The sequence below is a fragment of the Furipterus horrens genome, unplaced genomic scaffold (assembly GCF_987537825.1).
Source record: "Furipterus horrens unplaced genomic scaffold, mFurHor1.1.pri manual_scaffold_4, whole genome shotgun sequence".
Taxonomy (NCBI): domain Eukaryota; kingdom Metazoa; phylum Chordata; class Mammalia; order Chiroptera; family Furipteridae; genus Furipterus; species Furipterus horrens.
Window position 1 is genome coordinate 25,216,425 of NW_028327174.1, and position 26,902 is coordinate 25,243,326.

At 42.6% G+C, this 26,902-nt stretch overlaps 1 protein-coding gene across 2 annotated transcripts in view; it reads left to right on the forward strand.

Annotated features, from left to right (window-relative positions):
* Positions 1-26,902, forward strand: part of ETV6 (ETS variant transcription factor 6) — a 214,333-nt gene that overhangs the window by 69,927 nt on the left and 117,504 nt on the right. Inside the window, exon 2 of one of the 2 annotated variants that reach the window (XM_090272850.1) lies at positions 17,873-18,002. In XM_090272850.1, the coding sequence (XP_090128976.1) occupies positions 17,873-18,002 (130 nt within the window). The remainder of the gene's footprint in view (positions 1-17,872; positions 18,003-26,902) is intronic. The other variant, XM_090272851.1, reaches the window with a different exon arrangement.

The window sequence follows — 26,902 nt, forward strand, 5'->3', positions numbered from 1 at the left end:
TCTTTAAAAACACACTTCACCATTTAAGAGAACATCAACAAATCTTCAGCAAAGCCTGTGGTCTGTGCAAGCCTTTGTACAACTTTGGGACTGTGGTGAGAAAACCCTGTTCTTCATTTGCTTCCTGATATCTTGGTATTTTAGAAGTGTCTGGAAATAAAAGTGGCAGAAAAGCAGCATAACCTGCTTGACAAGTCTTGTATCAACAGAGGAAGTCCAATAAGGCTCCTGGTCTGGGATTGCCAAGCTCAAAGAAGCCAATTGTAGTGTGCACAAAGGTGAGAGTCACTGAAGCCCAGGGAGCTCCCAGGAGGCCTGCATGCAGGCAGGACCCAGAGTTCTAACCAAGGACAGAAGGTCCACTGCAGCCCAGGAGGCAAGCTGAGTTCAATGACTGTGGATTCTTTGGTGAGGTGGTGCTGTTACCTGAACTGGCCATGTTGTTGGGTGGACATCTGACAATTGTTCCTGCTCTCCTGTCCTGTCAGTCTTCATCCAGTCCTCTAGACCTCATCCTGCAGGTGCAGAGACTGGTATTGGCAGCTCTCTTCACTGCAGGACGTGGGTGGATTTGTGAGCTTGATTTTGATTTTCCTCTTTTGTTGAGGGTATAATAATCAACCCATTAGAATGGAGGTGTAAGGAGAGAAAGCCTTTCCCAGGGCCCCTCAGTGGGCTGCCATTTGCCCTTCCCTAGAAAATTACTTTATATTGGTCAAATCATACTTCCAGAAAATCAGAAAACGTGGAAGAATGTCTTTCACAAATACATATGTATACAGGGCAGCTTTAAGCTGTTCTTGTGAGTTAAGGGAACCCATTCATATGTACCCTGGTATAACCCCCTCCTTGGCTCCCATCCTTTCTACCCCTTTCTAGGCCAAGTGCCTCCAGTGTATTTGGTGACCCAGAAATGGCGAAAGTGAAACCACTTTTTGTGGCACTGCTCTTTTTGAATGGGAAGTGCCGCCGGGGAGAAACCATTTAGTGGAGAAGCTTTACATTAGGAGTGGCTCTCTTCCTCCACAGCAATAAGAAGACTTATGAATAAATCTAAAAAAGCAATTTTTTATCTTTATGAAATAAAAACATATTCTCCTTGTTTAGTGTTGTATTGTCAGCACCTAGCACAGTGTTTAATAACAAAAACCTTTTTTTTTTTTTTTATACAAAATACAACTAGACGGCTGAATGAATGGGTGCTTTCCTAATCAGGTGGTTTTATACTTACCCAAAATGACACGGAGCCAGAATTTAGGATGCTTGTGGAGAAAAATGAGTGCTGTTTGTTTTCCAATAATATTTCTATGTGAAAGCGAGAGCTTACTAAACTTTAGAAGTCTTTGGAGGTTGTGAAATTCCCTACTGTTATTCTTAAAAGAAGAGAGGAGGGAACAATTTTTTTCCCCTTACCTTCTTGGGTGATAAGGAAAAGCAAATTTCAGAAAAACATGGGACGGAACAGGAAGTGCTTAGAGGTTTAGTCATACTTGTTAGGTATGAAAAAGCCCCACTGCATTCTCATTTTGTTTCTTTTATGGACTTGACACTTCCTACTTTGAGAATACCTTCCTCCCCAAGGGTTCAAAGCCCTTTATAGTCATTAACCTTCATCCTGCTTGTTAAGAACTTGAACTGTTGACTACCATGTAGCTGGTGTCAGACCAGCTAAATTTCCAACTAAGTGCGTTTTATCTATCTGGGTCCTATAGCTCAGTTGAGAATGTGACCCCACGGAATGCGATAGGGGGACCAACTCGTCCTAGTTTCTCTGGGACTTTCTAGTTTTAGCCTCCAAATCGCACATCTCAGGAACCCCCTCAGTCCCAGGCAAACCAGGATGGTTGGTCATAGCCAAGAAGGTGACCAGTGCAGGGAGCCCTGCATAAAGAGAAATCCTTCCACCCCGCAGTCCTTACCGTCCATCTGACCAGGTGCGTTAGAAATGACCTAAGCAATAGTTTGCAAATGCTGCAGTACAAAACTTGAATGCCACTTGTTAGAAGATTCAAAATACGCAGTCCTGGAGTTAGGGAAATTTGAGATAAGTAGGTATATTTTTATGTCTACAAAGTAAAATTTCTGGTTTCTTGTGTTTTTTTTTTTGTTGTTGTTTGTTTGTTTTGTTTCGTTTTTGTCTACCCTGTCTCTCTTTACTATGGTATACAGTGAAAAAGGAATTTCAGATACTTGTGTTGGTTTCAGATTTTTCGTCTGAGAAATGAGGATGCTGGTCTCGATTCCTAGGGCCCCTTTTGATTCAAACTTACTGGGAGCAAAGAAGCAGGAAGCAGGAGAGGCCAAAAAGAAAACGGATTCCGTCTCATTTAATAAACTACTCACAAGGAGGACATTACCCTTAAGCATAAATTTTTCCATGTACTTAGAGCATTTCCACCCATGACATCCCACCTGGCGTCTTCTGCGATCTTAACACTGTGTGTTGTGAATGCGCTGCTTTGTCAATATCAGGGATGGAGTGGGCATGGCCGTGGTTCTCTGTGTGCACCTGCCACACAGACATCCCTTCCTTTTCCTGCCTCTAAGGATCTAGAACAACCCTTGCTCTGAGGACATCCTGTCACTGGGCCTAAATACATTACCCTGGATGTCAGAATATTTAAATTGCCCCTCTCCAAGTTTGTAATCATCTTGTGAAACCCTAAAACTTTCAAAAACTTTCTAACATTCTTTACTCTCTTCCATGATTTCATATAAGTACCAGTTTCATTTTGCCAAAGAACCAGGGAGAAAACGTAGAAGGGTCATGGCTCTGGACTCCAACATACCCTTGATTAAAACAAAGTTCTTTAAGCTTGCTGAGACTTGTTATTTTTCATTTATAAAACAGAAAGCTATCACATCTTAAGTGTCTAGAACATGGTAGGTGCTGCATTTATTTTATTTACCTCTTCATTTTCCCTTAGCCCTTCCAACTACACCATGCTCTCTGACATATCACCTTGACATTCTTCCCCCTCTGTTTAATTTCAGAGGTTACAGAAAAGGTTACAAGGAAAGGGGAGTCAGTGCCCAGTGACTCTTCCTGACAATTCATATAATTCCACGCTGCCCCTGAATGCTTATGGAACCAACTGGGAAAGAGGTGTCATTAGCAAAGAACCAGTTACCTTAATGCAAGAAATGAAATGCGTTCATTATTAGAGCAAGACGGGCACATTTTACAACCCCCCCCGCCCCATGCTTGATGGTATTGAAGAGTTGATGTGTAAATCCAGGTGAAGTTGATGCTGAAAGCTGTCCCGCTGTACTGATTGCTGTAGCAGACAGCGGGAAAGCCACTTCGGGTTTCATGTAGTCACTAGCAGGTTAATCAAAAGAAGAAAATGTATGTTTTCTCTTTGGGCAGAGCCTGGGTCTTAGTGTTACAGAAATTGCCTTGAAATTTCTCTCATTGAGTACCTACCCAGTCCAGATAGATGGAGTATCTGATCGTGCCAGGACATGCAGACCTGGCAGGGCCACCTCTCCTAGTGGCAGCATCTTTATAGGAACCGAATCTTTGAGTTCTGTCTTCTCTCTTTTTTCCCTGCTGAAAACCATGATTTATAAAGGCACCTGAAAGTGATTTAAACTCTGTAATAGATAATAATTCTCCATGAGCATCATGTCTTTTATCAGATAGTCCTCTGTGTAAATTATGTGATATCTTGACCCTACCACAGATGGAGCCACCAAGCCCTCTCAGACAGGACCATATCTATGTGTGTGTATGTATTTATGTCCTTAGGATTTGCCACAATGCTGGCACATGTACTTGTCATTGGTAGTTATTAAACTTTTTATGCGCCAGGCCCTGTGCTAAGTTTATCTGCTTCAATCCTCACAACCTTTTAAGGTAGAGCTAGTGTTGTTTTCTATTTTGTAGATGAAGCTATAGCTCTTAACCACCATTCTTCACTGCTCAAAAATATATTTAGAACTGATTGAAGAGCCCTAAGGGAAAGGAAAACATGGTCCCTAGATCCTAGTGGTTTTTTGGTGTGTGTGTGAGATAATTTGAAACTTTTGACTCTTTAAAATGTCATTGAAATGAAACTTGAAAGACTTCATTCTTCGTCTTCTCCTTAGTAAAAATGGGCGAAATGTCTTGGTAATTTATGGTATATGTCCCAAAAGTGGCCACTGTCCTGACACTAGTCCCTGCTTGCAAGCCACCAATCCCATGTGTACTATTGTTTATCTCCTGCTTAATCCACTTACCCCCTCTGAAGGCATTTGTGGGCAACTGCTACACAAAAATACCTTCACCCCAACATCAGCACAGAATGAGGGTCATGGATATCTTGCTTCTTGGTGCATGTGTAGGGATCAGGGCAAGAGAGCTGGTCTTTGGAGGACTTCTTAGAGAGATGAGAGTTGGTGTGTCACCTAATATGATTTCTAGAGAAGTATGGGGTGAGGCTAAAAAAGGGTGTACCCATACCAGCACTCACATATCCAGGAAAGTTTGGTCTCCTTCAGAATTTCAGAAGCAGTCACTTACAAGACCATTGTACACACCTCGCTTGGCGTCGTGGAAGGGAGGAATCCCAATTTCTTAGTCTTTAAAAATGGAGATTAAAATATCAGACTTATTTGATTGCTGGGAACTTGAAATGAAATGATGTAATTTATGTGCCTGTTCCAGAAGAGCTGACAATAAATAATAGTTTGTTTCTTTCCCTTTAAGTCCCCCTCCCCACCTAGACTTTAAACTCCTTAAGGAAGATAGAGCTTGTTTTTCTTATGTATCTCTATATTCTCAGCGCCTAGAGGTGCCAGGCAGGTATTTGTTGAATCCAAGAAAAATCTTTAGAAGGGTCTTCGGATCATTCTTTCCTTTACTCACTGATTATTGGTTGTATATCTACTATGTATCAGGCACTGTGCTGGGGGAGTAGAGTCAACAACATAAATATAGCCTGTGTCACCACTTTTTAAAGCCTAGCTGGGAGAGAAACATTACATAGATAATTAGAGTAATAAACAACTTTGGCCCTTGACATGGGTTTTAACTTTTAAAAACAGCTGAAATCATTTGGCATCTGTCACATGTGATGACTAAGGTTTTTGGTCAGTACAAGAAAAAGCAATAAACCATTATCTGTAACTGGCTCTGAAAGTCCTGAAAAAGGTGTCTTTAAAGTACTTTTGAGGAATGATGGCATGATTGGAATAAGTATAAGTACATTATAGAGAATCTACCCTGAAAGGCGGCAGCGTCGATGGGATGGGATCACAGCAGGTAAGGTATTCCAGGAACTTGGAACTGCCTCGAATAAGTCTAAACACAAGTCAAATAACTGGATAATCAGGCAGTGAATGTGTCTCCTGGAGAGAAGTAGGAGACAGGACGGCAGTGCTGGCAGCTTGTAGCAAGATTTTTATTGTAGGCAGCTGGACTTAAAGCTTTGTCAGTAAGTCACTGGATGGCCCTGGGGGAAAACACAGGACAAAAGATGAGTTTGTGTTGGCATTAAGAAATGCTGTGAGATTGTCTAATGAGGCACATTCATTCATTCAGTGAATGCTCAGGGAGGGCTACTGTGAGCTGACAGGCACTGCTCACCAAGCAGGGGATGTGGTGGTGAACAGGACAGCCCAGGTCCCTGCTCCTGCGGAGGTCTCTGCCAATGACAGCCTGCGCTCCTGAGTGAGTAGGAGGGCTTGGGACTCCAGTGAGGTTTTGGGGTCTGAGAGGCAAGGGAAGGTGAGGTCCAACTGTGGATGTGGACACAGAGAAGTCAAAGTCGAGGCTCCAGCAGACCGTCAACCCAGAACCAAGGAACTGTGAGGTTGAGACCTAGATCCTAAGGTCAGGGTCTGCTGAGGAAGTCGGCGGGCAAGCACAGACTGGGGAGGCTTGGCCCAGGACTCGAATGAGCTACTGAGCTGAGTCCGTGGATGGGGAGGAAAATGCTTCCTGCGGTGAATCAGGATGATAGAGCTCAAAACCTACAATCAACTGTAAGAAGTTTTCTAAACACCTCTGTTTGACTAGGGAATGTTTATTGACAGTGGTTTGAAAGGAGTGGGATTTTTATTTAGGTCTTAGTATATTCAGGGTCATGCGGAGATTTTCATCTTCTTAGTATTTGTTCTGTAGTCTAGAGGTAACATACTCAAGGCTAGCTTTTGAAACGGACACTGCTTTATTTTCCTAGGCTCCAGTTGGAACTCTGGTTGAAACCATTGGTAAAGGCTTGACTGGGGATTCTGTAGTGTGCTTTCACAGCTGGGTCAGCAAGCTGCTTTCTAAGGAAGCGAAGAGAATTACTACCCGGTCAAGTAGTTTCAACACCTGAGTGAATTTCAGATGATAAACCCATATTCATGTCATAGTTCTAGCACTGTGTTAGAACTGTCTTTTGCTTAAAAGGAAGAAGAGAAAAAAATACTAATAACATCAAAATGCTTCAAAACCTTAGAAAAAAATTTTTATAGGAAGAGCTTGAGTTCTTTAAGTTCCAAGGTTTTTTTTTTTTTTTTTGAGATTGTTTATCAAGGAATAAGTAAATAATTCAGCTAAGTTCTTAAGTAAACTCTCCTTCCCCTTCAGAGCCATTTTAGGTGCAGACTTTATCATGATAACCAAGAGTTTCAAAAACATTGTAGGCAGAAGGTAGCTGGGGACTGATGGCAACTTTGGGTTAAGGGCTGCTTAGCTCTATCCAGAGAAGGTGATTCATTCAAGAATCTTAAAAAAAAATTTTTTGTAGTATATTCTTTATTGTATTTTTCCCATTACCATTTAGTCCCCTTATACTGCCACACTGCTGCCCATGTCCATGAGTCCATTTTCCTTTTTGCTCAATCCCTCCACCTCCTAACCTGCCCCTCCCCCCACTAGCTGTCATCTTGTTAACCCTTCAACTTCAGTTCTTACATCTGTCAAGTGGCTTTGTGCTAGTTCTGGTGACAGGACTCCAGGGGTGTTAGTAGCAGGTCCTTGAAGGACTATAAACTGCCTTTATTAAGAATCTTAGCAGGTTCTTTACCTCTCCTAGTTTAGGGTTCTAAGCTTTCATTAAGAAGTTAACTGCTTGGAGTTCAAGGCATCCTTCCAATTTTAATCAGTTGGTAGTTCATAATGCAAAAACAAAGACCTAACCACTAGGACCAAGGTTAGTTTGCGGGGGGATGTCCCACTCGCCACTTTAGCGTGGCACAAATGCAGCCCTCAGATGCCTCACGGGGATCATGCACCTCACGTACGGAGAAGGGGCTGTTCAGTGTCCAAGCGCCAGGACATGGATTCATTCTGGAGGAGAAGGGGCCTGGGGTTGAGCACAGGAAGGAGACAGCCTTCTGGGTGGGAGAAGGGGAAGGGAGGGCAGGCCAGGAGCGGGATGGGTTTTCATTCCTTCTTGCTTCTTTTTGACTAACTTCGTCCTGTTCCTTCTACACACTGCAAGTGCAGCCCGCGCTGGGAACACGGGCTCCAGGAGGAGCTGCAGAAAGAGGAGCTGATCGGCCTTCCTGGGGGTGGGGATGGGGGAACTCCAGAGGCAGTTGGGAGAGAAGAGGAACCTCTGCAGACACACCTGTCTGGGCAGTTGTTCGTATGTAGGTCAGGTAGTCACTAGTCAGGAACAGCCTGTATTACACTGATAATCTCCATTTTATGGTTAAAAGCAGAACAGTAGCAACGTATTCAGGAGGGAAGGACAGTTGGCAAGTTGATTAATAAGGTTTTTAAAAACCTATTGTGAAAGATAATCATTTAACATGTATCTTGAGTTACTCTTATTGCTGTCTTGATTTAAGACAGTGATTCTCAGCCTTACTCCTCTGCATATTGGAATCACAGGGAGAGCTTTAAAAATATTGATGCCTGACTGATTTACTTGGATACTGGAATTTTTTTTTTATCTTTAAAGCTTCTCCAGACGACTCTGGTGTGCAGTCAAGATTCAGAATACCTGATGTAAAATGTGTGTTTCCTAAGTCGTTAGCTGATCCCGAGTTCCTGAAGTATGTGGAAATTCAAACATACTTCTCATGTAGTGTTGACCACTAATCATTTTAATGAAGGCAAGGATCTTACGTAACATAAACTATTAATTAGCCTTAACAACAGAGCTACAAGAGGGCAACACATCAGTTTCCTTATTATTTCAAGCTGCTTAATATTCTGTTAATCACGGGTGTCATCATGTGCACGCACATACTTTCATATCTCATTCTCATCACTGTCATTAAGTTTTTTGAATGGTACTGATGCTGGTGGCATTTTTCATGGTATTAGTCACCTTGTCAGCAGAACTTGTTTTCAAAACAGTTGTCGAAAACAAAACTCCCAGATCTTTCTGACTATGACCACAGTGAAGGGGAAGATGCCCGAGCTCCTATAAGGAGTCTTGTGTCTTAAGAATCAGGGAATTTCTATGATTTTTGACAAGTAAGGGTAGAGATCACTTGTCAAGACTTTTTTTCTACAAGAGGCACAAATGTGTGATACGCTTAATCAGTGTTTGATGTTGTTTGTATGTTACTTTTTAGAGTTATAGTGGTTGGGAGGGGAAAAAAAAGATAAATTCAGCCCTTATTCCTCAGTCAGTCATAGAGTGAGGTCACTGTCATCTTCAGTCTTTGTTTCAAGTAAGTTCATTTCTCATTTTACAGCATAAAGACAGATTTAATTATTAAAGCAGACGTAAAAAGTGATACTTTGAGACTTCTCAAATTCCTTATCATAACAATGCCTTGCATTTATAGAGAGCCTTTGTTTCAAGAAACTCATAATATTTTATAAGCCTCATCTTATTTATTCTTAAAATAACATCATGTGGCAGTAAATGTTGGGTATTGTTATGCCATTTTCTCAGACAGCAACACTGAGGAGATGCTGACTTACTTCTTTTACTTTGCTTTTTAAGCAGAGTGCTCTTCTGTGGTTTTAATGAAAATTATTCTGGTAGTAAACATTTTGCAGAGATATAAATCTTTTCCAGATCTAATTTGCGCTTGTTACTCTAGGTATAGCTTACAAGGCTTTTTCTATTTATATTTATTTCTCAGCCAGAGGCAACCCAGGAATTATCTGATTATGTAGAGCAAGGGGCTTTGTTCAATTTGAGCTTGGTAGGGGTTGTAACCCAGCCTCCTCCCTTACTGGTTGAGGCATGTAGGGCTTGGGGTGTCTCCTGGTTAATTGGAAATGGGCTGGATTCTGATAGGACCTTGTAGGACTTCATGCAAACAGCTTCACTGGGGCTGCCATTTTAGAGACTTCATTCAGCATTTCTATGGATTTACCCTCATGTGAATTAGAATATAGATCTTGCTCTTGTATCAAGTCTTTAAAACCTTCTTATCAGGCCTGCAGTCCATTTAAGCTATAGACATCTTGTAATGACAAATCCCAGGGCATCAAGTCTCTTTTAGCTTGAGAGGAGGTCTGACTTGCCACCCCTCCAAACACCTCCAGCAACCAGCTGGCGTTGTGGGTTTGAGCTATGGCTTCACTTTATCTCTCTTCCTTCTACAAGACTTCCAGATGCAGCCATTCAAGAAAGAGATGAAGATGAGCAAAGCCCACGGTGGTGCTGTAATGGAAAGCAGAAAGCTGCTTGGCGAGGGGGTGAAGGATTTATGAGGTGCAAGAGGGCAGGTGGGAAGATAAAAAAGAGAAGAAGAAATTAATGGTTAATGCACAGGTTTGAAGCAATCCTTTGGGCTCCTTCTGTCTGTAGGCTCTGCAGAAGCCTGACCCCATCCTTTCCTCTGCCCAGGTTTTAAAGTCCCGTGATTCCCCAGGGTGGGGACACCATAAGTTCTGTAGGAAGGCAGTCACGTGGCAGGTGGAACATGCCTGGAAGGTATCTCTCCTTTGGGGGAGAAATTGAGAAGCCTCTCTAATGGTGCCCTTGATACAACTAAATAACAGCTCTCTCAGTTCATTACTTGTTAGCCTCCGGCAGGGACACACAGATTGGCTAATTGTCATAGCCAAACCCTTAAAGGGGACAGCAGCTCTGGAGGAGAAAGGAGCTAATAAAGAGCTGTACTTGGCCACTTGGTTGAGCCTGGAATATAAGCTGCTGTAAATTTAAGTACCTATTTCTTCTGCTATTAAAATTAGGAAGAAAAGATTTAGTGACCCTCTTTCAAAAGGCTGATCAAAAGCTTGGGGGCATTTTTGGATAAATCCAACAGCAAGACTTTATTTTTCCCAGAAGTAGTGCCTGCTGGTTCTGAATAAATAGTCACATCACCTTTCTTCTACCAAAGTGACCCACTCCCAGCAGGACATGCACTTTTCCTGGGGTTTCCAGGAGCGGTGATGTGTGTTGCTGAGCTCACGCAATCTCCGCTTTGAGTGACAGCAATCATCTACGTCATGGCAGGGATTAGGGGTGTAGTCTAGGACATGGAGTGGCACATGTTGAATTGTCAGACCCAGATCTAGAGCCCATGCTACGACCGTGTCTGCGTTAGCACTGGGTTCCAGCCAGGTGAGCTGAGCGCCCTTCAAGCAAAAAACACCCCTGGAAACCACAACCTGGAGTCACAGCTTGAGATTCTGCTTATTATTCATGTCAGAAATATATAAGAAGTTCAGAGAAAAAAACAAGCAAACAAAAAATCCTGTAGCATCTCAAGGTTGTAAAGGATCTTGATTAAAATTTTTAAAATTAGAACAATAAATAAATGTACTTGAGTTTTTTTGTTTATTTGTTTGTTTGTTTTTGCTTTGGGGGCTTGTCTTTAAAGGGGTTGCTCCTAGTTTTAAACACATTGCTTTTTCTAATTATATTCAGTAGAACCCCAGGAACCTGTGAAGGGAACTTGGGGGAGTAAATTGATAGAGAAGGCAATTGTGGTGTTCATGTTTTGTTTGGATCTGCTCTGCCCACACTGTAATTAATAACCTTTGACTTGCCAGGAGATTTAAGATTATAGAGAAGCAGCATTTTGGAGTTGTAAGGCACCTTCAAGTCCCCGCTTGGTGCAGGAACCCCTTGTAGAGCCAGCTTCTAGTCTCAGCATAAATCAGCTTTTGGGGGAACAAGAAGTCATACATATTTCTGTTGCACGGGTATATGTTGCTGGCCCTGCCCTCTGAGCTGCTACAGGTCAACCATAACTCTTCCTTACGGTAGTCCTTCTCGTGTTTGAAGACATGTACAAGGATCCTTTAAACCTTTTCCCCCACAGGCCACCTGTCTCCTTAGCGCCTTCATCCAGTCCCCATTGGAGAGAGTGAGAGCCATTGGAGAAGGCGTGTTGGACTGTGGCCTCTGTGATTTCTGGAGGCAGACTCAGCTAGCTCCCCTTCGGTATAGAAATCTGCAGTCTGCAGGCTCTGAATAAATGTTGGCAGGGGCCTTTCCTCCTCACTGCTCCGGTTGTCTCACCTGTACGTTTACATTGGCTGCTCTTGGAGAAATGGAAAGGAGTTGAGTAAGGGAAATGGATTTTGTTGTTGTTAAAGAAAAGGTTGGAGACAAAGGTAACATTTTTACTGAAAAATTACCCAAGATGAGATCTCTATACAGGGTGAAGTTTCATATGCACAGGAAATCTGTAGATGCCCTGTGGGCCCTGCTGTCTGTGTCCATGGGCAATACACATCCACAGATGAAGTCTCATGGCTGCACATGCTCAGAGGTCATGCCAGGAGAATGTCTCTGGTACATCGTATTTGGTCCCCTTCCTTCAGCTAAATGCATTGACTCCCTCCAGCTATGCAGCAGGCTTAAGAAAATCAGAAGCCTGACTTAGGCAGCTCTGTTTGATGACTCTCAAAAACCCTACTGGAACTCTGAGGGCACACAGCAATAAAATAAACCCAAATTGTGACAATTCTTACAAGCTTAAATTTGTCTCTTGTGATTCCGCATAAGTTGTGAAGCCACTGTGGACGGGCTGGTGCTACCTAAATGTCATTTCTAATTTGCCCTCTTTATACCAACTATTGCATGTCCCAAGCCGGTGACTTGTACAGATTGTTCAACCCCCGTGATCTTCAGATCAGGTTCATTATGTGGAATGGAGGTAATACTGCCTTCCTTACAGGGTTATTGTGAGTCTCAAATGAAGGCTTCATGGAAAGCATATTCCAAGGGCTCTCTTAATGCTATAGCTCCACTTCCTATAGCAGTGGCTCTATTTTCCAACTAAGATTGGGTTACATGTTCTGAGTATTATGCATGACTACCCACATGTAAAATGACACAGAATTTTTGATATTTGGGCCTTCTGGGAAATTCTAGGAGTGATGGTGGCAGAATCTGTAATGCCTAGTACATGCCTGGGCTCTTGGTTGATGCCCGATGAATGCTGAAATATTTCCTAACAATCATAGGAGGAAGAAACCTTAGTGACCTTTTATAGCAATGCTTGACTGCAGGGTCTCTTGCTAAGGCATCTCTTCATTCACCTTCTTGTACATAGATAACATTGTTCCGGGTAAAGGGAAGACTTAAGATGTTTTGACTTATTTGTATCTGACAAACACAATACCCTGTCTTCTGATTTCAGGATATAATAGGCCAGGAAGGTGAGGAAAGGAACTATTTCAGTTACAAATATAAATATGCAGGAAGCTGCATATTTCAGGGCCCGAACCCGTCTTCTCCAGTGTCCAAAGCAAGAGCACTCGTTAAGCTGGTGAAGCTGGACTCTTGAGAGGATCCCTACAGCAGAGTGAGTGTGGTTTGTTGGGCACACTGCTCACTCGCACCCCCACCCCACTCCCCAAGGCTGAATGGGCGTCTGGGTAACCAAAGGAGGAAGTTCTAGAGACCAGTTGTTTAGTTCCTACCCATCTAATTTTCCCCCCTGAAATCATTTCGTGCATGTTGAAAGCCAGAGACCCACTAGGTTGTACAAATCTAATGCCTGAGCACCCAGAGGGCCGTTTCTCTCAGGAGAGAAGCTGGATGCCAAGAGGGCAAGCTGATTCAGGCCCTTGGTTTAGATGTCTTCTGGAGCTTCTATGGGATGAGAAGATAGCGTCGCAACTGCTCTGTTGTGATTTGATGGATCTGGTTTTCTACTTCAGAATTCACATTTGAATACCTGAGATCCTAAGATATATCCCAAATCCTAAGGTGTACTGTTTGTGGGAAGATGGCAAAAATGCCATGGTCTGTGTCTGTCTTTACAGAGTATATTATGAAAAGAAGACCAGCGAGTGCGTCTTTTCTCAAGTTTATCTTGTTAAATTTTGGGGTAAACAAAATATTCAGCGTAGTTTTTCAAGTGAATGAAATCGATACTCAGGAGTTTAGGTTCCTGTGTATGTCTCTTTGTATCCATGATGCCAAAACCTAGAAAGCTGTGCAGCTCAAATTTCAGTCTTACACATTTTTATGATGTGTTTCTTTGGCTTGTTAATGAAAGCTTAATTAAAGAAAGCCAGTACCACCACCTTAAATCATTTTGCAGCCAGAAAAGCGTACTTAAAATAAATGTGTATTCAGACTTCAGTTTAGCAAATCTCAGAAAGTAGCTTCCCATAGGAGAGAGGTCTCCTGTTCAGTGTACAGAAAACAGCTGTAGTACAAGCATCAGCTTTCCTGAAAACCCTCAGGATGGAAAAGAGTCCATCAGGCTGAATGTTAGCCATGTGACCGCTGTGTCTCCGGTACTTGCTGTTTTCCATCTTGTCTGGGTTGCCAAATTTCAGTGCAGTGATGGGACATCAAAGAGCTGCAGGATGCAAAGGGTGCCTGTGGCATTTTTACTAGTGTCCCCCTCCTTGAGACTTCACACGGGCCTCAGAAAGCATCATTGGGGGAATCCTGGCATTTATAATGGAGATGGAACTATTTCTGGAAAGAGATCCTAAGCCAAGGACAGTCTCCGCTCTGCAGTAGAGGAATCTTTGAAATTACCTGCAAACCATCTTTTAACAAACAGAGCCAAGCTTTCTTTTTATTTTTCTCAATCCCAGAAATGCTTGATCTTTATTTCCAGAAAGTTAACATTTTAATAGCAATAAGATGTAAGTTTCTTAACCTTTCAGCCTTTTCAGAGAGTTAATGGTATAAAAACAAATGCATAAATAAACTAGGAGTGTATCAAATACACCAAAATTTGATTAGTTTTGAATAGGAAACTCTATATTGGATACTTTTGAATAGAAGCTCTATATTGAATAATTTTTTAGGTAACAATATTTTTAACTCTTTATAATATGCAACCACGGGGTGTGGGGTGTGGGGAATAAATGCCATGTTTCTACTCAGAACATAATGTATAAGCTTATTTTATGTGATAGGCACAGATTGCTAAGTGCTTGGTTTAAAATAAGCAGCATGAGGTAGTACCCTTCATTGGCCCTTCATGGCTGGGGGAGGGAGGAAGACAGGGCACAGAACTTATTCTGGTTTCAGTAGTGTGCTTACAGCAGTCCTACTCCGTATTCCATTAACTTTTTTTCTTGGAAAAGATTTCTGTACTGGTTAGTAAACACTTACATTTCATTCCTTGCCTAAAACTGTTTCTAGTCTCATTTTCTCTTTTCATAGCTCTGTGCTGCTCTTGCTCCTGCTGCCCCGCCCTCCTCATAGGTATTACAGTTGGCCTTGGACCTGGCAGCGCTTCCTTTGTGATCTGCCGGTTGGTTTGATAGGTGTGTCTGCAAATTTGAGAGCAGCCTGTTTTTTGGGTGTTTTTTTTTTTTTTTTTTCCAGCATCTAAACAATAATGTAACCACATCACAGCAGTTTTAGTCACTGCATTGACCTCCACTGGCAGTTTATCCCCTACAGCACTTGAATGCACCGATATCACTGTCTGTAGCATTTTAATTTAATTAGACCAGTAGTTATAATCCTCTTGGGAAAATTGTTATCTCCTCTGTAATGTTAAAGTGAAACACCTTTAGTTTTCATTCAATGGACAGTTTGTTCTAGAGGCAAATGGGAGCTGTAAGTTGGTACATCTCTTTGTTGGGGTCGGACCAGAGAAGCGCTTGTGAGCATAAGGAAGTTTCCTTTATTTGGGAAATTGGATGTTCGTCTCCTTAAGTCTCTGTCTGGATGTCTCCATCTGAGTACAATTTGTTTCGTTTTTTCTAATTGATGATAGTGTGTTGAAAATTAAGTGCATGGTTATAGTAGAGATAACAAATCAGGAACACCTGAGTCGCCCTACAGATTAAGAAAAACGAAGGATTCAGGTGTATGTTCGTTCTTTTTGGAAAGGAGCCCAGGCACTGGGCTACATCCTTTCTGGGGTCCTCTGAGTACTCTGGGGGCCCTTGAGCCCAGGGTCACAGAAGGTGTGTAATGACTGTCAGCAAATCACTGGAGGGCCTAGAAGTGCATTTCGCTTTCCCCTTCTTGGTCAGGGTACCCCCTCTTTTATTACCGACTAGTCTCCTCATTGAAACTTTTAAAAAGAGCTCCCCGTCCCAACTTTAGGGTGTTAAAATATTGCTGAGTTCAAACCATCATCAGGAATGAGGGGAATACAGTGTCAACGGTCACTCAGTCTCTGGCCTTCTTTTTTTATCAGTTTCAGCATAAAATAACACAGTCGTTTCTATCTAGAATTGTTTGGACGTGTCGGGGACGTGGGACATAACATCCCAGGGCAAGCACTGAAGTATGGCATTCCGTGCAGTAAGAACGGACCATGCCGGAGCTTAAACACTGGGGCTGCCTGCAGAGAAAGTTCAGTGAAATGAACGTACAAATGGTGGTGATTTAGCAAGTCAGAACATGCACATTTCAAAGGTGGTACTTAACTTGACTCTTTTGTAAGTAGGCTAGAGGTGAATTTCCCAAAAAGGAAGTAAAATCCTTTTTGAGGACATCCTTTTTGAGGACTGGGTTTCTTCCATCTTGTCCTTGGTAGAGTCGGTGAGGGATGAGGGAGCTAGGATGGGGTGGCCTGTCAGTCATAGGGACTAGTTACTGGCTCTTGTGTTTCTCCTTGCTTTAAAGAGAAAGTCATCGTATTACAAAATGCTGTCTTCTTTTTCTCCCATGCTCATGCCAAGCCATTTGAAAACTCTTTGGCTGCACCATGTTTTCTTCATCAACAGTTTCACTTCTGCAAAAAAACCCTAACAAAACAGAAAGCTATTTCTGGGAATGAAGTTAACGGTAGATAAGATATCTAGATATATATTGGGACTTGAGCGGGAGGTGGGGGTTTATTCGAGGGTTGAAGCGTGTGGAGAAGTTGTTACACTAGAAAAACAGACTATGTTGAAAAAACTTTAAAAGCCCATTTCATCTCGAAAAAACAGATTTTGAATATTTCTCATACATGTGTTTATATCTTTGCCTCTTTCAACCCCCAAACCCCAAACCAAATAGCAGAAATATAACTCATCCTTACCTTAGAGTTGTTCAAAATATGTGTGATGTTTGATAAAGTTCAAGAAAAGTGAAGTTGAAGGTTTCCCCTCTGGGTGACCTTTCATGGGACATCATGATTGGTACAGAAATGAAATTTAGGATGTATGGGACTGCCCTTAATTAACAAACTCACCAAGAAACTTTAGGATGTACGTTTATATATTCCAAATGCCCTATTTGTTGACAGAGGGTGCCTCAGGGAAGATATAGCGATTCCATTTAGAAATTACAAAAATATGTATGTATTCATTTAAAATTGAAACTTCCTACCACAACCACCAAACTTTCCAGGGTGTGAGCGGAAGAAAAACTTTACTTTGGTTATAGGGCCAGGGGACTCCCCTGCTTCCCTCTACATATTTGATGAAATATAAAATGTTAGAGAATTGTCTTTCCGAAACATAAACACCCCCTTTGCTTTATTTTAATCTGTGATTTTTCTTTTGCCCCTGATTTCGGTTTTCATAATGGCATCTGACTGATCTTTTCCCCCCAACCTATTTTTAGACCCAGTGTGTCCCACTTTACTTTACCCAGTTAAACCACAGAAACTAACGGAAGTTATCAAACTAGTAGGTATATAGATCTAAGATGCAAATTGCACCTTTCTTCTGGTCCAACATGATAGTTGGTTTCTTGCCATTATTTGCCATATTTTAACTTCAAACAAATAATAATCCTTCCCATCCCACCCAGTTGTTTTAACTGGTCTAACAAATACTGCCTGTTTGAATTTAAACAGTGGATCTCCTGAAGCCCCACCTTCCCTTTTCTTGTCAGTTGAGTGTTTTCATTTAAATAATACTTTTCTTAAATGTAGATGATCCTTCGAATCTCTGAGATGGTTCAGAAGGAAAGGAAATATTGATTTTGAGATAGAGAATGAAAGAGATGCTCATTAATGTTACAGACAATTCCTTGATGTAAAGAAAAAAGAATTAAACATTGGATATTTTGGGTGGTGGTTGTAGAATGAGATTGGTAGGTAATATTAACTAAGTCTGGAATTTATAATCCACCACTTTGAGCTCATTGGATCTGAATTCAGGATCATTGGATCTGAGTTCAGATCATACTTGGATTAGAAGGTAGAGGGATAATTGCCAGAAAAGAGGAAACGTGGTTTTAATGTGTTGGTGACGTTAATTATGGGACTGGGTACAGTCATTTTTGAGAATGGTCTTTAAAGCCATTCTCCTGGACGTATTTTTTTATTTCCTTCACCTTGTTTCCTCTCTTTACTTTAGCAAAACCACTGGTACAGAGAGAGAAAGAAATGGATACCTATTGATCCGAGTCCAAAGGAAAAGCCCTATTTTAAACCTTTCCAGAGTTTTGTTATAAATCCCAAAGCTGGAGATCTGAAGTGCGACCACCGAATAGTGTCTAGAGAGGGGTAGGCAGGATTGCTTGGCCAGTGCTCAGATAGCCCCCAACCCCCTACCCCCATCCCTTTTGCCCCCCACCCCTCTCCCTGATTTCACACCTCAGTTCCAAGCGTTCATTGTCTTTCCCCCCTCCTCTCTTCCTGCCCTTGTTTTTAACAGCAGGAGCGAATTTCATATACACCTCCCGAGAGCCCAGTGCCGAGTTACGCTCCCTCGACTCCACTTCATGTTCCAGTGCCCCGAGCGCTCAGGATGGAGGAAGACTCGATCCGCCTGCCTGCGCACCTGCGTGAGTGTCTGCGCGCCGGGGGCAGGGACAGACAGACCGACGGACGGACAGGTGTCCAGAGGGACTACAGGGTCAAAACGATTGACTGCATGGGGCCTGAGGGGCAGGGCTTCAAGCCAGAGAGGGGCAAGCTCTGGGAGGGTTTTCACATGACTTCACCCCCTCCTCAGAATGGCTTTGAAAACCTTGAGATTCCTGTCCCTTATCTTTCTGAGTATTCCTCCGGCTCTCTGATATGTTGCCTGAAAATCTGGGAATGGGCAATACATATGGCAAAGTTAACTAAATCTAAGAGGCCAGGTAAATTTGGGGGGACAGTTTGTCTGTCTTCCTAAAGTCACACTAACTCCACTTTAATATTTTCTTAGGCCTTAAATTGTGCTCAGCTTCTGAGTCAGACACAGTCCCTGCTTTGCCTGATAACTGTGTCTCTTCCTCCTTGCAGGGCCTCCTGCCTCCTGCCTTTTCCATGCTGGCTGCTTTTCTTTCCTAAATTTTGTGTGCCTGGCTGTGGCCTCTCTGTCCCCCTCCTTCCGTCTGCTCCCCCCCCCCCCCTTCTCTTGTGCCTCATTACCTCCGTAGCTCCAGTCAGTTTGTGGTCCTCTCTGCCCCTCTTCACTACCACCTCCCCAGGCTGAATCTTCAGCTGCAGCTTGGCAGGGCAGTGAGGCCGGCACACTTGTGCTTCTGGGGCCAGGCTCCAAAGCAGCCGACACCTGTCATTTCCTTTTTTGTCTTTCCTGTGTCACCACCCAGCCCAGATGATACAATGTGATGGGGGCAGCTGGGGAGAATGAATCACCTGATTCCCACCCTGATCACGGTGTCCAAGAAAATGCCAGGTTCTCTGGCTTGAGTGTTATCCTGAGAACACAAGTCCGGGTTGTAGAGGACACTGGGGGTCACCTTGGCCCTCCCTCGTTAATTCCTAATAACTTAAATAGCGGCACAATTGTGCTTGCCATCTCTTTCTGGCAAAGGGATGCTCCCCAGGTTATTCTCCTCTTGTTCCGTCCCTCCTCAGGAGCCAGAAGGTTGCTTGCTCAGAGTGAAGAACAATAGGAGACAGAGGACACAGACTCCTCTTTTCTCTTTCTGTGATAATTCAGGGAATCAGATGACTGTGATGCTGGTAGGTGGTGGGGCAACATTGCTGGTAAGCCCTTCTCCCCCACAGTTAGGATGATTGCTGAGCTTTTGGCAAGGAGTAGGGGACCATGAGTTCTCTTCCCCTCCTCCAGCTTTCTGAGTCCATCACTAGTTACAGGATTGCTATGTATTAGGGTCAGCACATTCCAGCCTCACTTAGGCAAGGAGGTAAAGGGCATAGCTCCACTCTACCATCTCCACAATAAACTTCTAAAGACGAGATTGGGACTGTAAAGGTGCCAAGGTCCTGGCTGCAGGCACTGTTGTCCTCAGTAAGCGAGTGTTTTGCTACCACTGCAGCAGACAGGATTGCAAAAGAAACCACAGCCAGGTAATAGCATCTTCTCCTCTAGAAGCTGTCCTGGTACTAGTGTATTGACTTCGGACCGCATCCATGACATGCAGGTAAAACGCTCCTACTCCCTAATCTGATTTAATTCTTCATTCCTCAAATAGTTATTGATTACCTGCACTGTACCAGGAACTCTTATGGATGCTGGGGATACAGAAATGAACAAAGCACCAAACTCCTTGCCGGTTTCAGAGGGAAAAGAATTATGAACACTTGTCCCATATGGGCTGCTGTTTCTTTCTACCTTTTTAATCCTGTGCTTTCACACTTTCCTCCAAGAAGGCCCTAATTCCTGGTTCCCTTCTGGATGCCTTTGCACGTCAGCTCTTTGACCATAGAACTGCCTCTCCGTAAGAAGTTACCATGGTCGAACAAACTAACATACACACCAAACTGGAAGCCAGGAGATCTTAATTCTTGACTAGTTCTGCTGTTAAACCAACTGTTTGACTGTGCGTCAGTCATTATAATCCGCAGTTCTCCTACCATCCAACATTGTGACTGGACAAGAGAATGTTAAACAGGCCTCTTCCAAATATTAGGATTCTTACCCAAGAAATCTTTCTCCCTGCTTGGAACTCTTTCTTCCATACCAAAACTTGAATTGTTTCAGGAGTAGACAGTTTTCTCCTTGGGCCACAGCTGTGTTGCTTACCACTGTTTTGCCAGGTCCTACCATGTGCCTAGCATACAATCGTAATAGCTGATATTTATTGTGGATGACTCTGTACCAGCCACTGTGTGAAGTCCTTTATGTAAATTACCTTGTTTAATTATCACAGCAATATTTATAAGGTTGATATTCTTTTTATACTCATGTCACACATAAGGAATTTAGGGCTAGAATTTAAACAGCTTGCCAAGGTCACAGTTAGTAAGAGAAAAAGTCAGGATTCAAACTCAGTTCTCTGACTCCAGAGCTTAGGTTCTTATCTATTGTGCCATGATGTGTGTTCAATAAATATTTTTTGGATGGAGATGAATTCAGAGTTGACACTTAGCCGTTATTCACTGATATGGCCATAGCATTGGTTTATTGCTGGAATCTGTTCTTAGAATCAGGATGTTCTTAGAATCTGTTCTAATAATCTGTTTAAGTGATTCAGTATTCTAATGGATTGACTGTGGTCAATCAGTTATTGAATGGTTTGCTCCATTAGGGGTTGGGTGGATGGATGGATGGATCCCCCACATAGATAATTATGAGATATAGAACTATATCATACCACTCCCAACCTTAGAATATATTAAGTTGTTAATTATGGATTCAGGTCAGGGTGATGATTCTGCCTGAATGCCTACTGTCTGGCAGCCTGACTTTAGGGACCTCCTTGGTAATCTGCATGAGCCCCGTGTTGACACCATTAGTTCCGACATCTGGAATAAATCCTTTGAAAGTGGAGGTTCCCAGGCTCTTGCTATTTGTCGGCAGCTGGGACTTTCCACATGAGGCTGAAATGCCCTCCTCCCTCTCCTGTTTCAGACCTCGGCTGCCCACCAACCTGTTTGAGAAACCTCTCATGTAGCCCCGTAGGATGGCTGAGGCCATGCCGTATACTTAAAGATGCACCCCAACTGAGTTTCCAACCTAAAAGGAAATAAATATTCTAACAAGGGAGTTGGGTTATTGCCGTTTTAATCTGGGATTCCAGACAATTCCCAGTGGAATGCTCATGGAAAGTACGGGGAAGAATCTGAAAGCCAAGACAGCAGCAGGACATTTATGGTATTGCTAGGTTGAAAGCATTTTAGCTGCTTCTTTTAAAGGAATACTCACCAGACTGGCGTGCCTCAAAGTGGCTTATTTTCGCCATTTATCCTCATTGATTTCCAGTTAAACCCTCTTTCTTAACTCTTTCTTTTTCTCCTCTCATTGTTAACATTAAAATATATCCTCTCTTCGTTGGATGGAGGGCAAGGATCATAGTAGTTAAGATTCTCTTACTAAGGGTTTCTCACCGTTTTGTTCTGCAAACACAAGGCTGTACCCAAACTGAAGACACAGTGTGACAGATTAGCAAGCTATTGAGAAGTAGAAAGTAAAGCCTTTTCTTTTTATTTGCCTGTGATAAAAACAAAGTGATAAATGGAGCAGAGTGTTAAGTGGTGATTGTGGAGGACTTGAAAGGGACAGGCAGGGACGGTCTGGGCCTAGGGAAGGACTCAGGGAGAAGGGCCAGCCCCCCCTGCCGTCCTGGTCTGGCTTCCTCACTCCCCAAAAGAGCAGGTCGGTGCCCTTCAACAATCCTGCAGCAGGTTCCTGGAGCTTCCGTGTTTCATCGGGAGAGCAAACACAAGTACATTTACTGAGAAGATGGGAGGAGCTCCTTTTTTCTTCTTCTTCCATAAACAGTGCTGAATTTCTTTTTGAAACTTGAGGATAGGTGAGCTGAAGTACAATTACAGCAAGTAGATAAAAACAAAAAGTTCCATTCTTTAAAGAGGACACGAGCCTTTTACCATACCTTTACAAGGACCAAAGATCCCACCTCCACCCCCCTACCCCCACCCCAGAGTTCCTTGACACAAATCACTCTTGATTCTCCAAGCAGTGAAGGGCCATGGCTCAAAGCAAAAGATGCCTTTTTCTAGTTCTTACTAGTGCCCTCATGATGTGAGGGAGAGACTTTCTGAGTACAGAGGGCACAAAAAAAGGTGCCTCACAAGGTGATGCCAGCCCTGTGGGAAACATGGCCTCACAGATCGATTCAGGGTGCCCCTGTGATAACAGTAAGTATATTTCAGATTGATGGGGCAAAATTTAAATAAGTAAATGAGCTTTCTTTATTCTAAATTCCTTTTTCCATCATCACTTCACATTTAGTTGCTATAATTGCACCTAATTACGTAATCGCCGTTTGCCCATAGACTTTGCACTCTGCAACACCAGTTTGGCCTTCTCAAATCCCTATAAATTGGTATTTAAAAATCGTAACCTAGGACTCATTCATCATATTTAATAGGGTTACAGTTTATGATGTTGCGGGTTAATAAATAGCCATGATAGCCGCTTGGCGTTTTCTAGAGTCAGAATACCAGAAATAGTCCCTAGGCTCTACTGCCTTTCCTTGTGAATCTTTCAAAATTCTTAAAGTACTACTCCTCCTTGTGTGTGTTTAATAATTTAATTTAATGCCTTCCTCTGTAAATGTTACCTCACTGATGCTCCCCTACTTGGCGATTTTGCATTCTCAGCAAAGTAACTCAATTTAAGACAGTCATGTGACAAGCAAAGCTATATTAGAACCAGGGTAGTAAAAAGAGATGCAGTGTCTCTCATTTCTAATTAGCTGGAGCAACCAACAATTTTATGTACTTTCAAGTTATTTGTGTACCCAAAGAAGAGGCAAAAATGGGAATTCCATATAATCGTAATTAATATTTTACATTGTTATAAGTAACAAAATACATTCGTCTGTACTATCTCATTTAATCATGCAACAGCCCTTGAGGTAGGTGTTATCAATTCTTTTTTATTGACGAGATGATTGTGGTTCAGATAAGTCCACTGAATCCTCCAGATTCATACAACACATGAGGAATCTAATGAGATTTCTATTTCCAGAGTCACCATTTGGCTTTCTTAGAAGAAAACATAATGGCAGAGTATCGTGGACTTGAAAGTACTGCTGACTATGGGAGTCAAGTTAGCTATGGGTACAGGAATGGGAGTAGCTAGAGCTCTGGTGATGCACTTGACCACTGATTTGTGCAGAACCTCCAACAGGCCGGCTTTCAACAGGAATGTGAGCCTGTTTTTACCATGGGTAGTTCATTTCTGATTTTGCTCACCCATTTCTACTGCTCCTCCCTCTTTTCTGTCTTGTGAGTTCAGGTTGAAGTTTAATTAATCTCCACAATCAAAGCATAGAGCTGTCCATGAAGGCCTTTGAGGGCCAGCTCTGGTAGTGGAGCTTGACCAAATATCCCCATTCTCTGGCATTTCATCAGGGTTGCCTTCTGGGGGCAGGTCCCATTTTTCCTTTCATTCTTGCCAGTCAAGAAAGCATGGTAACACAGAGGAAGGACTTAGGTTCAGACAGACCCACATGGGCTTGATTCCAGGGCCGCCTCTCTGTATTAGAAAGATGATTTAACCTCGCTAAGACTCAGATTTCTAATACAGCTACTGATGAGGGTTTCTTGCAGGTGTCAGGGCTATTGTGTGTATAACACCTTAGCACAGTGCCTGGAGACAGTGGCTGGTAACTCACTAGAGCTCATTTTCAGTTTCCCAGGATGGTGATTTGCCTCTTTAGGAGGTGGCTTTCTTCCATTTTCAAGGGCCTAGAGTTCTGTCTACATAGCACTGAGACTAATTTCCCCAAGTCACTGTGAAAATCAGCTTTATTTTCTAACGATTCCCTATGATTTCTAGGAGTCAAGTTCTGCTCCCAGGCCCTCTATCCCAGGGCCTTTTCTATTTGCATCATTATCTGTACCTCTGTGTGGAACTGTTTGCTTCATGGGCCTTGCCTGATCTATAAGTCTCCTTCCTCAGCCTTCCCTAGCCTCTTCAAAGACCTAGCAAACCCTCCACTGTCCTTTGCCATTATCCAGGTTCCAAAAATGGCCTCTCACACAGCTGCTTGTGACGTGTTGTGACATCACCAGCAGAGTTGAGGCAAGGACATGGGAAAGAAGATTTAATTCTCAGAATCTTGACAAAATAATAATGACTTCTCACAGAGACAGCCAGCCACCAGCATTTTATATTTTGTTCCCCTTCAGCCCTTCTTTGAGTGCCTTAGCTTTTTACATTCAAATGCTTAAAGGCTTTCGACTGTTCCAGCAGCCCGTGTGGGAGTACTAGGCCCCGAGTTCCCTGCTTCAAACAGCCTGACGAGAAAAAACAGCCCACAGCAGACCAGCCAGGATACTTGGGAAGGGAAATTTCCTTTTTGGGTTTGCTGTCTGAAAGAATTTCCGATGCAGGCAGACGTTAATTCCTAGCTCCACGCTTCCTGATAAGGAAGCAGCTTCAATAAATGCAGCTATTTTTAGATGTCTTTTTTTGAAAAAAAAAACAAAAAACAAAAAACATATAACCAGAGGCCTATTGACCTTTTCTTTCTCTTCTCATTTCATGCCCTGCGCTCTGTGCACATTTAAGGTAGTTCCTCTGGCATAAGCTCTGACAAAGGGGCTCTGATCCTGTGGGGAGGGGGAGGAGGGTTCTCAATGTCCTTAGAATTCTGAAGGAGACATTTGGAAGCTGTTGGCAATGGATTGTTTCTACCTGGTGTGGTGGGTTATTGATGTGAGCCCAGAGAGGCCAAACTCTATTCCAGACCCAATATTGAGAGTTTACAACAGACTCAGCAAGAGAGCCATTTAAAAAAGCCTGTAGAACTCGTTCATTCTATGAGTAAGACTTGAACAACAGGAAGTCAGAAATGACATTTTCATTTGTTCTGTCTCCTCTCAACCATCTCCCCTTGGATTTGCCCAGTCATCAGTACCTCTGGTCTTTCTCTTGGTGTATTCGGGTTCTGCATAATCAGAGGTGCCTGCCCCTAAGTTCCATGGTCAGCCTTGTGTATGTCTGCATAATCCTGCTGGCAGGCACGATAAACTTGATCTCATGTTGGCTTGGCCTCTGCTTTCCTAGGTTACTCCTTACCTCCTCTTTATTACCTCAAAGTGTTGATTGGGCTGAGTCTATACAAATATGATAAAGTTTTTATTCTCAAATAACAGATGTTTTCTCCCGTCTTGCTTCATGCCTGAGTTAAACCTCATCAGTATCTCAGACTCTTGGAGTTTCTGAAAGGAATGATGTTGACCACTTAGTATTTAAGCTTTTTTAGAAATATTACTGATTTCACTCTTGCCGTAGAAGGGCTCCTACTCAGTTGCCTGGACCCTGTGTGTGTGTTTTGGGGGTTATCTTCTTTGGTCTCTTCTGAAGCAAGATAGAGAAGGATTTAAGAGCTTTAAGCTGTCCCTGTTACTGGCCACATACTGACTGCAAATTCTCAAGAATAATTAGTCACCCTCCCCTGATACGTACTGCTTCCATCATGAGTAGGTGGACTAAACCCCACTCTTTTGAAATTAGACTCTATTTCTGTTTCCTCTAGATCATGGCTAGAAATAGCCTCAAATGGGACTCTTAAGATTTCGGTAAGAGAAATGCTGATTGCAGATATAGATACCAGATAGAGAGCTGTGGATGTGTGGTGGGCACGAACTGGATGCCTGGAAGGAAGAGTCTATAGCCAGTGCAGGGCTGTGCAGGGAACATCGATTCACCCGTTCAGCTGGGACTGTCCTCTACTCCGGGGGCAGGGCATCAACCAGAATGGTTCACTAAGGAGGGTGAAGGTTTGTATGGAGAGGTGTCACGACCATTTAAAAAAAAAGAATAGAGTACCTAGATGAGTGTTGAAGAGTGTGGAATAACAGTACTGTAAGGTCTGTCGGGCAGTTTATGTAGCTCTATTTTAGAAGTAACAACATTAAGATTTAATTACTTATTTGTTTTCCAGGAGGGACTTATCTTTGCAGATGAATTCTTTTTTCTTGTTTGTTTGTTTGTTTGCCATTGTACCTCACCTGCCAGTTTACAGGAGCTGTGCTCCTCCTTAGGAGCCATTCCAAGGCCAACTGTGTATAAGACGCCAGTCTAGAGAATCTCTGGTATAATAATGTGTGGAATGAGTAATCATTGTCACTATTTATTGAGCACTGTGTAGTGCCAGGAACTTCACAGGTATTATTCTGCATAATCACTCACACTGCAAGGTGGATATTATGTCTGTTTTATATCTGAGGATCACAGTGATAAATCACCTGCCAGAGATACACAGGAAGAAAGTGGAGGAGCCACACTTGGAATCCAGATCTATATCCAAAATCCAGGGTTTTAAATTTTTTCTTTCGCTTCACCATGTTGCTTCTTAAAAGTATTAGGAACTGATGGAAGTTATTTCCTTCTAGCTCTTGGAAAAACAGCCAGCAGCAGAAAAGCCAATGCAACAGGTTGTTGTTGTTTTTTTAATTTAAGCAAAATTTATGTGAACTAAGGACAAGAAAGGCTAAAGGGATAAAATCAGAGACATAAACTAAGTTATCATTTGAACTTAGAAGGAGATCATTTCAAATTTCAGTTCTTTATGCTAAATGTTATCTACAATGTCTTTTCAGGTATTTGTATAAATTCAGTCCTCTATACAGACTGTTATCTGCAATGTGTTTTCAGGTATCATATACATTCTGAAGTGTTAGAAACAAAACTAAATGAAGTAAGAAGAGGTTCCTATTTCCACGGCTTTCCTTCTTTTTAAAAGAGATGACCTCCCTCCCAGATTATTATATAGTAGGAAAGATGATGGGCTAGCCTAGAGATTCCATTACTGGGTTTCCAAATTAAAGTATTTCACTTTCTAATATTCTT